Genomic DNA, 12,453 nt, shown 5'->3' with positions numbered 1-12,453 from the left:
AGGAAGAAACTTTGGAGAGGTGGAGAGAAAAAAATACTTTTCAATAACTTAGATTCTTTTATTTTTGATTCACAATCATTAGGCTTGGTAGTAAGCGCCCAATCATCCCCCACCAAATTGTAATGAGTCATTAATCAGGTCGGCTGATCCAAAGTCATTTGAAGTGCTTAAAATGTAATTATTCACTGATAAACATAACATTTGGAGAGATGAAGGCGAGATAAGAAACAGAGGGTTTAGCGCACTGCCACCACTGCCCCCGCCACAGAAAAATGTTGCTGTCACATTCCAAGATCTCATTTGTTTAATGTGATCTCCCTGAAAGTCATCATAGCATCGACAGGGAAAAGGCCGCACATGATTGAGGGAGGAAGGGATGGAGGGGATGTAGAGATGGAAAGGAGGGGAGTGATGGAGGAGGGGGCTTGTTAATGAAACTCAAAGTTAATCGAGTTGGATGGAAGGATACGGGGATATCGCCGCAGTGTTTGGTCCTCTAGTTGCTTTCACTTCCACTGTAAATGAATGTAAATGTGACGGCCAGTTGCTTTTTTGTTTCAATGTAATAGAGTTGTTAGTTATTACACCTAATTGGAATGACCTGATTGGCCCTTAGCTTTGTTGTTGAGTCAAGGTCAGGACGTAGTAGGTACGGCTCCTTTGGCTCGTTCTCTGCAAATGAGCGACGCGGGGAGCTGACATGGGGTTAGCCACAGATGTCAACTCTCTCATCTCTGCGTCTTCAAACAGCTTCAAACCGTCACAACAAATATCAAAGCCTCCCTACAGTTCAATTGCCAATGTGGGGGTACCCGTCACTCTGCCCCCTGCTGGCTTGCACCTGTCATAACACCAGTTGACATATCCGCACCCTGTACCATAACACCCCCGAGGACTCTGTCTGACCAGTCAAATGATAGGGGTTATCAAGACAGACTGCCGCACTATCAGTATGAGTTAGTCCAGACAGAACAGACACAACAGCAACATATTAGAGACAGAGGCCATGAAAAGTCATGTGCTATTTGTATGTGAAATCAGTTAAGCAGGCAACTTTTAATTAATGTATAATGCATTTCCATTTCATATGTTTGTTAAAAAAAATTGCCATGAGCTGAGGACATGTGCTTTACCAATTCAAATATTTTTAGCTACCGTTAGTAAAAAATATGGGGAGACAGCATCAACACAGCATCATGGGTTTGAGATTATACACACACACATGCACATATCATCTGCAATAAATCGATCACACACATCATATACACACACACACACATACACCTCAGAGTGGGCATGGATCAACCCAGTGCTGCTTGATGCCTTTTAATTGGAAAATAAAGTGGCAAATAACTGTAAACAAATCCATTTCCCATCCTCCCCATGCTTATCAGTCTGTCCCGAGTCCTTACTACCGCCCCAAGCGCTCTCTCCCCCACCCCCAACGGCCAGACTTAGTGACTGTCACCGCAGAATGCAAATCACTGCCCTGGTTTGCACTGCCCATTGAGAGAGAGAGAAATATACTGTGAGAGGGAGAGAGAGAGATTAATCAAAGCAGAAACAACACAGAGCAATGGAAAAATGAGGGAAGAAGGGGAAGAGAACCGGATGAGCAAAAAAAGTCATCATTAGGGAGAGGAAGTGAGAATTAATACATTACTAATGAAGACAAATGGTGTGATAGTGAAAAATAAGTCTAATAAGCCTGTTTTATTTGTGTGTATATATATAGTACCAGTCAAAGGTTTGGACACACCTACTCATTCAAGGGTTTTTCTTTATTTTTTACTATTGTCTACATTGTAGAATAATAGTGAAGACATCAAAACTATGAAATAACACATATGGGATCATGTAGTAACCGAAAAGTGTGAAACAAATCAAAATATATTTTAGATTTGAGATTCTTCAAAGTAGCCACCCTTTGCCTTGATGACAGCGTTGCACACGCTTGGCATTCTCTCAACCAGCTTCATGAGGTTGTCAGCTGGAATGCATTTAAATTAACACGTGTGTCTTGTTAAAAGTTCATTCAAGGAATTTCTTTCCTGCTTAATGTGTTTGAGCCAATCAGTTGTGTTGTGACAGGGTAGGGGTGGTATACAGAAGATATTTGGTAAAATACCAAGTCCATATTATGGCAAGAACAGCTCAAATAAGCAAAGAGAAACGACAGTCCATCATTACTTGAAGACATGAAGGTCAGTCAGTTTGGAACATTTCAAGAACTTTGAAAGTTTCTTCAAGTGCAGTCGCAAAAACCATCAAGCGCTATGATGAAACTGGCTCTCATGAGGACTGCCACAGGAAAGGAAGACCCACCAATAAGAAGAAGATACTTTCTTGGGCCAAGAAACACGAGCAATGGACATTAGACCAGTGGAAATCTGTCCTTTGGTCTTATGAGTCCAAATTTAAAAAAAATGTTTCCAACCCCCATGTCTTTGTGAGACGCAGAGTAGGTGAAAGGATGATCTTCACATATGTGGTTCCCACCGTAAAGCATGGAGGAGGAGGTGTGATAGTGCTTTGCTGGTGACACTGTCTGTGATTTATTTAGAATTCAAGGTACACTTAACCAGCATGGCTACCACAGCCTTCTGCAGCGATACGCCATCCCATCTGGTTTGCACTTAGTGGGACTATCATTTGTTTTCAACAGGACAATGACCCAACACACCTCCAGGCTGTGTAAGGGTTATTTGACCAAGAAGGAGAGTAATGGAGTGCTATGCTACATCAGATGACCCGGCCTCCACAATTACCCGACCTCAACCCAATTGAGATGGTTTGGGATGGGTTGGACAGCAGAGTGAAGGAAAAACCAGCCAAGAAATGCTCAGCATATGTTGGAACTCCTTCAAGACTGTTGGAAACGCATTCCAGGTGAAGCTGGTTGAGAGAATGCCAAGAGTGTGCAACGCTGTCATCAAGGCAAAGAGTGGCTACTTTGAAGAATCTCAAATCTAAAATATATTTTGATTTGTTTAACACCTTTTTGATTACTACATGATTACAAATGTGTTATTTCATAGTTTTGATGTCTTCACTATTATTCTACAATGTAGAAAATAGTCAAAATAAAGAAAATCCTTTGAATGAGTAGGTGTGTCCAAACTTGACTGGTACTGAAAATAAATACTCATTTGGATATTTGAAAAAACGCAATATGGCTTCCTTTTCTGGTTTGGCAGGTTCTTAGTACTGGCCCTCTCTGTTGAGTTGACTTCATGTTGTTTGTAGCAATGCTGGAGAAAATATAGTTGGAAATGTAACATGGGGGTTGATTAGGCATTGAAGACCAGGAAAATTGTAGAGAGAAAGGAAAATAGAGTGAGAAGGGCCACCAGCATAGTTTCTCTCAGTGCTCTGGAGCAGAACTGTGAAAAGAGTGAAATTAAAAGCACATGATGAAAGACTTCGCTGGCCATCAAAGGAAGAAAAAAAGCCACTTGTGACAACATGACTGGTGATTTATTGATTTCTCCGCTCGCATTCGTCTTTCGGGGGCACTGCCAAAGAGCAAAGCAATCTCTGAGATTGTGTGTTATTGGTTGTTCTGGTATTCCCCTGGTGAATAGACACACACACACACATCAACAGGGCTCTCAGTGGGGTGGGGAGAGTTTTTAATCCTCAAACACACAGTCGTAAATCAAGCCTTGCTCCTAGATGCCCTGGCTAGTCGCTCATTGAGCACCTCCAGCCAACGGCACATTCATTGCAATTTACAGGGCCAGTCATGCGATACAGGGAGGGCATCAGTGGAGCGTACCTTTAGTTTGTAATTCCTAATTACTTTCACTCGCAACATGGCTGCTGAATTGTTAATGGTCAGAGGGTGTGACCCTGCTGAGAGCTTTGCTTTGATTGGTTGAGGGGAGGCTGGGAGTCCCTCTGATTGGTTAAAGGGAGGCTGGAAGTCACTCTCATAGACTAATACTAATAGTGAGGGTGAGGGTTAGAAAGCCTACTTCGTGCCAGTCAATTGTATAGAACATACAGTTGAAGTCAGAAGTTTACATACACCTGAGCCAAATACATTTAAACTCAGTTTTTCAAAATTCCTGACGTTTAATCCTAGTAAAAATATTCTCTGTCTTCGGTCTGTTAGGATGACCACTTTATTTTAAGAATGTGAAATGTCAGAATAATAGCAGAGAGAATGTTTTATTCAGCTTTTATTTTTTTCATCAAATTCCCAGTAGGTCAGAAGTTTACGTACACTTAATTAGTATTTGGTAGCATTGCCTTTAAATTGTTTAACTTGGGTCAAATATTTCAGGTAGCCTTCCACAAGCTTCCCAAAATGAGTTGGGTGAATTTTGGCCCATTCCTCCTGACAGAGCTGGTGTAACTGAGTCAGGATTGTAAGGCCTCCTTGCTTGCACACACTTTTTCAGTTCTGCCCACACATTTTCTATAAGATTGAGGTCAGGGCTTTGTGATGGCCACTCCAATACCTTGACTTTGTTGTCCTTAAGCCATTTTGCCACAACTTTGGAAGCATGCTTGGAGTCATTGTCCGCTTGGAAGACCCATTTGCGACCAAGCTTTAACTTCCTGACTGATGTCTTGAGATGTTGCTTCAATATATCCACATAATATTCCTCCCTCATGATGCCATCTATTTTGTGAAGTGCACCAGTCCCTCCTGCAGCAAAGCACCCCCACAATATGATGCTGTCACCCCCCACAACATGATGCTGTCACCCCCCATAATGCTTCACGGTTGGGATGGTGTTCTCCAAACATAACAATGGTCATTATGGCCAAACAGTTCTATTTTTGTTTCATCAGACCAGAGGACATTTCTCCAAAAAGTACGATCTTTGTCCCCCTGTGCAGTTGCAAACAGTAGTCTGGCTTTTTTGTGGCGGTTTTGGAGCAGTGGCTTCTTCCTTGCTGAGCGGCCTTTCAGGTTATGTCGATATAGGACTCGTTTCACTGTGGATATAAATACTTTTATTATTTTGAATTGACCTATCAGCAGCCTCACTCCCATTCTTCATTCTGATTGGTGGATTTGAGATTTTGACCAATGGCAGCCTCACTCCCTGTTAATGTCTGTTGTTCTAGGTGGAGTGGTTGAAGAATGAAGAGCCAGTGGGCTCGGACGGGAACATCGACACGCGAGCGGACCACAACCTGATCATCCAAGAGGCGCGTCTGTCCGACTCTGGGAACTACACATGTTTGGCTAGCAACATTGTGGCAAAGAGACGCAGCCTCACTGCCACTGTGGTCATCTTTGGTAAGACGATGGGTTGGAATCATTAGGTCACATTGTAAAACATTTCAAAACATTGTGCAACAGTAAACAAAGATAAGCATTTGTTATTGGACTTCAGGTAGTCCGTCCCTGTTTCATTCCGTTCATTCCGTCATTTCGTGCCTAATGAATACTGCACTTCTCTATGGAGCAGACCATATGGAGTAGACCATCAATTACTTTGAGTGTTTCATTGAGTCTGCCTTGAGGGACAGATAGGTAGCATTTTCACTCTTATAATTAGATCCATTGCGCAAAGGCAAGCTCAATCAAGCACAACTTGATTTTGGTGGGTGTTATTATTTCACTAAGTCAAACACCTTACAATAATCAAACCATACAGAGTTGTCCTATTTTGACACACAATTTCTCCAAATGTACACTCAGCGGTTGTATTTTTCTGTCGTTGGTCATAGCCTGTCACATCTTTGTAGCAATTTTGTCTTCTTTATTTTATTGTACATGCATAGTTCCATATCCATTATCACATTGTTAGCACTTCATTTGCTGTATTCATCTCCTTTCTCTTGACACGTGTATCTGAAGAGGATGTTTTCTGCCTCCTGTCAATGCATTTACTCAGTCTCTCATAAGCAGCATTAGGTGTTAAGTGCAGTCAGAAACATCATATCTGACATGTCTTGTCTGACATGTTCCATGCTGTGACAGGCAAGTAATGAGCAATTTCCTAGTTGTGTTTAAACACAGCGAGACTTTTAAAAACACAGGAAGGCTTTGACATGAGCTGTCAAAACTCCTCAGCTGCGTGCCTACCAGCTGGCTGCTAGCTGGTTGTTACCGCTGGCTGTTTGCGCTAGGCTAGGATTCCCTGTTGCTTGTGCTTTCGCAGCTCTGTAGGCCTCTTCTCTTTATTCATCCCATCTCTCAAAACCCGCTTTGCTAGTTAAAAAACACCCCCTCTGTGTCAACGAGACCAAATCACCACACTGACTGACAACCATTAAGACATCTGGAAATCCAGCTACTGTTTTTCTCTATACACAGAACCTGCCCCTCAGTCGTCTGTGTAGCTACCTGACTACCTGTCATGCTAATGAGGTGACTGGGAAGCCCTGCGGGGAGAAATAGCCTACAGACAGACAGATGTAGTGGAGTAATGTGTTCTCACACTGACATTTGTTTCCTGTCTGATGATGAATGATGATGAATGAACTCATCAGTCAATCACTCAGCTGCTATTGAGGCCAGCACATCTGAAAGAGAGACAGAGAAAGAGAGACTGAGAGAGTGAGAGACAGATAGACACAGACAGACAGACAGACAGACAGACAGACAGACAGACAGGCAGGCAGGCAGGCAGGCAGGCAGGCAGGCAGGCAGGCAGGCAGGCAGGCAGGCAGGCAGGCAGGCAGGCAGGCAGGCAGACAGACAGACAGACAGACAGACAGACAGACAGACAGACAGACAGACAGACAGACAGACAGACAGACAGACAGAGTGGAGTGTTCACCTCTCTGACAGGCCTTTGGTTTCTTGGCCCATCATGTTTAGCCCAGATGGAGTTCCTGTGTTTTAGGCAGTCAGCCTGTCTCTGTCAGACAGAACATGTGCTATAAGAGAGAGTATGTGTTTGTGTGCGTGTGTGCATGCATGTGTGTCTGTGTGTGTATGTGTGTGTTTTAGGAAGAAAGTAAGCCCGTGTTCATACTTCTGGAAGTGTATTTCTCTTCCCTCCACATACTTACAGTAGCTGTCATGTTATATTCCTTTATCCTTCTTTCCCTTTCTTTTCCTCACCCTCTTTTTGTCTCTTACCTTCTATCCTTCTCCCTCTCTCCCATCTCCCTCTCATATTTCCATCACTCCTACTCCATCTCTCCCTCTGCTTCCTCCCTCTTTCTCTTACGTTCTCTGTTCCTCAAGTGAACGGAGGGTGGTCGTTGTGGACAGACTGGTCGGCTTGTAACGTGCCCTGTGGGCGGGGGGTCCAGAAACGCTCCCGCACTTGCACCAACCCTGCCCCTCTCAATGGGGGCGCCTTCTGCGAGGGCATGTCTGTCCAGAAGAGTACCTGTAATGCCCTCTGCCCAGGTCTGTTTGTCTATTTGGCTATCTAGCAGGCTTCTTGTCTGTCTGACTATCTGTCTGTCTGTCTTCATGATTTTCATTCTATCCAACTGTCTGACTGTCTGGGAGGGGGGATTGTTTTGTTGTGGGTTTGCATTATTTGCCTGCGCATCTGTATTTATGACAGTGATGCTCTCAATGGCAGAGGAAGGCTCTGCCTCTGCTGTTAAGGTAATTTCCCTCCAAACCAGTTTCCCTCCATCGTCTGACCCCATTTTACTGACTGACAGTGGCTTGGAGTCTGAAATGTAATGCAGTGCCCCTCCAAGACAGAGACGGAGAGATAGAGAGAAGAGGTTAGAGGGCGGGGATGAAAGAGAGGGAGAGAGAGAAGAGACACAGAGAGAGCGAGAAGAAGAGAGGGGAGAATGGAAGAGTGTGAATATAGAAAAAGAATAAGGATAAGGCATAACTGAGGCAGGGAAATAGAAAAAGAGAGAGAAAGAGAAAATCAACTGAAGTGCAGGAGAGTTAACAACAGAATGATTGAGAATAGCCCTTACAACGAGTGAGAAAGACAGAGAAAGACAGAAAGGGCAAGAGACAGAGAGAGCGGGATCAGTGCCAGTTATCAGAGCGGCTGTGTAATTTGCGCAGTCCAAGTGTTCCTCTACACTTGGCCCAATTTATGCTTTCAGATCGCCACACCAATCACCAGGGAAATGCTGGTCATGTTGGGGGAAAGTTATCTGGCAAGGGCAGCACTCTCCCGCAAACACTATCTCAATTTGGCTCAACCACTCTCCTTCTCCCCCTCTTTCTCCATCTCTTTCTCTCTCTCTCTCTCTCTCTCTCTCTCTCTCTCTCTCTGTGAGTCTCAGCCCGTGCACAAACACAGCATTTGCATTTAGATTAGCAAGGCAGAGGGAAACCTTGAAAGCCTACAGAGTTGTTAAGGTAGTAGAGGAGACTTGATGGAACAAGCAAACTGTCTTTCCTGGCTTGAGTCAGCACCAGGATAGAACATAACATGGTATTGTTCTAATGTGGCCCCTGGAGAGAAAGACGAGGGGATTTTGTGTGGTGGGCTATAGGGCTAGTCCATTGTAAGTGCTCTATCAGTAAGGTCCATGTGTAGAGTAATTCTGGAGTAATGGTGGGGCAGTTATGTTCCACCTAGCTGTTTGCTGACTCTGGGTATCTATAATATGATTGTGTGTGTGTGCATGCGTCGTCGCCTGCATCCTCCTTTGGGTGCTTGTGTAGTTACTGTACATGCTGTGCATATGCCTGTGTGTTTTCTAAGCCTTGCAACACTTCCTTCCTCCCTCTCAGTGGATGGTGGATGGGCAGAGTGGACAGAGTGGACGGTGTGCAGTGGTGAGTGTGAGAGGCAGCGCAACAGAGAGTGTACGGCCCCAGAGCCCAAACGCGGAGGCAGGCTATGTGACGGGGCCGCTCTGGGAACATACAACTGCACCGGGGGTCTCTGCACTCACAGTGAGTATAGTCAGGGGGTGTCTGCACTCACAGTGAGTATTGTCAGGGGGTCTCTGCACTCACAGTGAGTATTGTCAGGGGGTCTCTGCACTCACAGTGAGTATTGTCAGGGGGTCTCTGCACTCACAGTGAGTATTGTCAGGGGGTCTCTGCACTCACAGTGAGTATTGTCAGGGGGTCTCTGCACTCACAGTGAGTATTGTCAGAGGGTCTCTGCACTCACAGTGAGTATTGTCAGGGGGTCTCTGCACTCACAGTGAGTATTGTCAGGGGGTCTCTGCACTCACAGTGAGTATTGTCAGGGGGTCTCTGCACTCACAGTGAGTATTGTCAGGGGGTCTCTGCACTCACAGTGAGTATTGTCAGGGGGTCTCTGCACTCACAGTGAGTATTGTCAGGGGGTCTCTGCACTCACAGTGAGTATTGTCAGGGGGTCTCTGCACTCACAGTGAGTATTGTCAGGGGGTCTCTGCACTCACAGTGAGTATTGTCAGGGGTCTCTGCACTCACAGTGAGTATTGTCAGGGGGTCTCTGCACTCACAGTGAGTATTGTCACATACAGATTCATCTGGTGCTAAACCTATGGTGGTGGAGATCATTATCATTCATATCTTCATTAGAATCTTCATCATCATCATTGTGATCTTCAGAATGTTCATCATTGGGATCATCATCATCATCAGTACTTTCATAGATTCCCTCTTTACTCAACTTTGTGATTATATCATCATCATTATCATCATCAGTACCACACTTATTTTGTTGACAAATCCAGCAATATTGTGGACAAATCCATCCTAAGTTCCTTAGTGCTGCAATAAGCAGTGAATGACATAGTGTATCTGCCACGTGCTTTGACAGCATGGCATGGAAGTCCATACAGTACTTATTTAGTCATTCTTCTGATGCCCATGTCATTTCATCTCTCCGCAGGAAGACAATCATCCTTATCATGTTCCTCACATCAATCTCCACACACACACTCAAATACACTCATAAACACACACATGCTCCATACAATCCCTGGGTGACAGAAATTCCTATCACTGAACCAATCTCACTACCATGAGACACACACATCATGATCATGACCACACACACACATTTGGGCATGTACACTCATGTTCACATACACACACACACACACGCACACACCATGTACTCTCTGGATGATAAAGAGTCCTATCACTGGGCCAATCTTACTACCGCGACACACAGACACACACACATGTACATGTTGTACAGTACCTGCACACACATACATGTCCTCATTGGAAAACAACTGCAGGTTAAATCCTGTAGTATTCCATTCAAGTAGAAGTGAACTGACATGGTGTCTCTGTGTCTTTGCAGATCTGCTACACGACGCCAAGCCACAGGGTGAGTTCTCTCCAATCACCATCTTACTTTAGAACACACCCTGTACACACTGAAACCACCATGGCTTCTCCTCTACTATAACAACCATTATAGGTTGTCACGCCAGCACTCACAGATACAACCCTCCAACCCAAAATTCCAACATCATGATCCAGAACCATTATTACCACTAGCATTATCAAATTCACCCATATTTAACATTATCCGACCACCAACATCATTATCCTATCATTATTAACCACAAACACTATTTATGTCATTTTCTCAATTGAAATGCCCGGTCTCTTCCAGAAATGTACTCTTCATGAGAAACCGTATTCTCACGATGAACATCATCAAAATCATGTCTTAAAGAGACAGTTCGAGATTTTGGCAATTTAGCCCCTTTTTCAACTTACCGAGTCAGAGGAACTCATGGATACCATTTTTAGGTTTCTGCGTGCAGTTTTCAGGAAGTTGAAGGTAGATTCTGCAGTAATTGCTTACTAGCATTAGCACAATGACTGGTTCCCATAGACTACCAGTCATGCCAATTACTTCAGGGACGCCACAACTGTCGCATTCAGATTGTTTTAGTCTTTTCCGTCGTCGTGGGAAGGAGGGGAAAGACGCAACCAGTCAATCTGTCAGCCAAAACTTAGCGAGCCCCCAATTAACCTGCCACTGTTAGCTGCTAATGCCTCTTTTGCATATTTTGGCAAATGCTCCTTTTCTTGGAGCTTCAGGCTACTTAGCAATTTTCTCAGTCCCATTCCTGTGCAGATCTCATTATCTTTGGAGAACAAGCTAAGCCAGCAGTCCTTTTCTTCACACACACACACACACACACACACACACACACACACACACACACACACACACACACACACACACACACACACACACACACACACACACACACACACACACACACTCTCTCTCTCTCTCTCTTTGTTATCTTTTGTGGCATACTGGTGAGACCAAATAGAACGTAATCATTGTAGATGAGCTAATTTAATGAATTGGTCTTGTCACACTATCCCAGTAGAACGCAGACTGCCACCTGAGCAATGCCAGAGCCAAACAGCCCTTTGAGATGACAGCCAGTGGCTGGGCTTGATTACAATCCTAGTTAGATGTGGTGTGTGCTGAGTGCGTGTGTGTGTGTGTGTGTGTGTGTGTGTGTGTGTGTGTGTGTGTGTGTGTGTGTGTGTGTGTGTGTGTGTGTGTGTGTGTGTGTGTGTGTGTGTGTGTGTGTGTGTGTGTGTGTGTGTGTGTGTGTGTGTGTGTGTATCTGACACACCAGTCAGGTGCTGGAGTGATTAGGACGGCAGTCCTAGCAAGCTTCCTCATTAGTGCGTTAACAGGCTGCAATGGGAGGAAGTGTCGCACCACAGCGGCGTGAGGAGACAGGAAATGGAAAACAATGAAGTCACGGAAGGAAGCAGGTTGAAACCTGGACTGCCTCTCCCCTAAAAATAAATCCTGCTAATAACGTTATAGGAGAAGCTTAGAAGTTTTCAGGAGAAGCACAATTTCTTCCCCCAAAAAAATATTCTTCCTTGAGAGATGTTTGTTTGTTTGTTTCCCTGAGAGATGTTTGGGATAAACTTGCCTCTCCCAAAGCGTTTTAATTACCATTATTTTAAAAAGATGTGCAAACTTTGTACAGCTGTGAAAGTTGTGTAAGTCTGGCCAGTATAGCAATACATGTAGATAGCACCATCATAACATGTCAATAAATGTAGATATCATGAGGCATGTAGCACCATCATAACATGTCAATAAATGTAGATATCATGAGGCATGTAGCACCATCATAACATGTCAATAACTACTGAATTTAATATCAATATACAGTAGCTTGAGTTGATACCTTGTCTCTTTTTCTTATGGTTATGGTTTGATTAAACTATCTCTCTCTCACTGACTCCCACTTATCTCTCTCTCCCCCCGCTCTCTCGTTTTCTCCCCCAGGTCTGGAGGGAAGCAGTGACGTGGCGCTGTATTCGGGCCTGGCGGCGGGGGTGGTGACAGTGGTGGTGTTGATTGTGGCGGTGACCCTCTACCGGAGGAACCAGAGCGAGTACGGTGTGGACGTCATCGACTCCTCCGCCCTCACCGGGGGGTTCCAGTCCTTCAGCTTCAAGACTGCTCGCCAAGGTGAGCTCAGAGAACGCACAGGCAGAAAGACAACACACACACACACACACAGCTGAACACATATGCATGTGAACTTTCGATAAAATGAGGCAGGAAGGGGCACACACACACGCAAACAGCTGAACAC

General features: G+C 44.6%; 1 protein-coding gene across 10 annotated transcripts in view; it reads left to right on the top strand.

Annotated features, from left to right (window-relative positions):
• Positions 1–12,453, top strand: part of LOC110522839 (netrin receptor UNC5D) — a 301,148-nt gene that overhangs the window by 260,532 nt on the left and 28,163 nt on the right. For 2 of the 10 annotated variants that reach the window (XM_036977117.2, XM_036977116.2), the window contains exons 5-9: positions 5,083–5,257; positions 7,160–7,327; positions 8,639–8,803; positions 10,158–10,184; positions 12,141–12,326. In XM_036977117.2, coding sequence (XP_036833012.1) covers positions 5,083–5,257; positions 7,160–7,327; positions 8,639–8,803; positions 10,158–10,184; positions 12,141–12,326 — 721 coding nt within the window. The remainder of the gene's footprint in view (positions 1–5,082; positions 5,258–7,159; positions 7,328–8,638; positions 8,804–10,157; positions 10,185–12,140; positions 12,327–12,453) is intronic. The other 8 variants (XM_090234311.1, XM_036977118.2, XM_090234313.1 and 5 more) reach the window with 4 other exon arrangements.

The sequence above is a fragment of the Oncorhynchus mykiss genome, chromosome 5 (assembly GCF_057628025.1).
Source record: "Oncorhynchus mykiss isolate SJ-2025 chromosome 5, ASM5762802v1, whole genome shotgun sequence".
NCBI lineage: Eukaryota > Metazoa > Chordata > Actinopteri > Salmoniformes > Salmonidae > Oncorhynchus > Oncorhynchus mykiss.
Note: the sequence above shows the minus strand (reverse complement) of the source record. Positions and strands in the feature narration are given on the sequence as shown.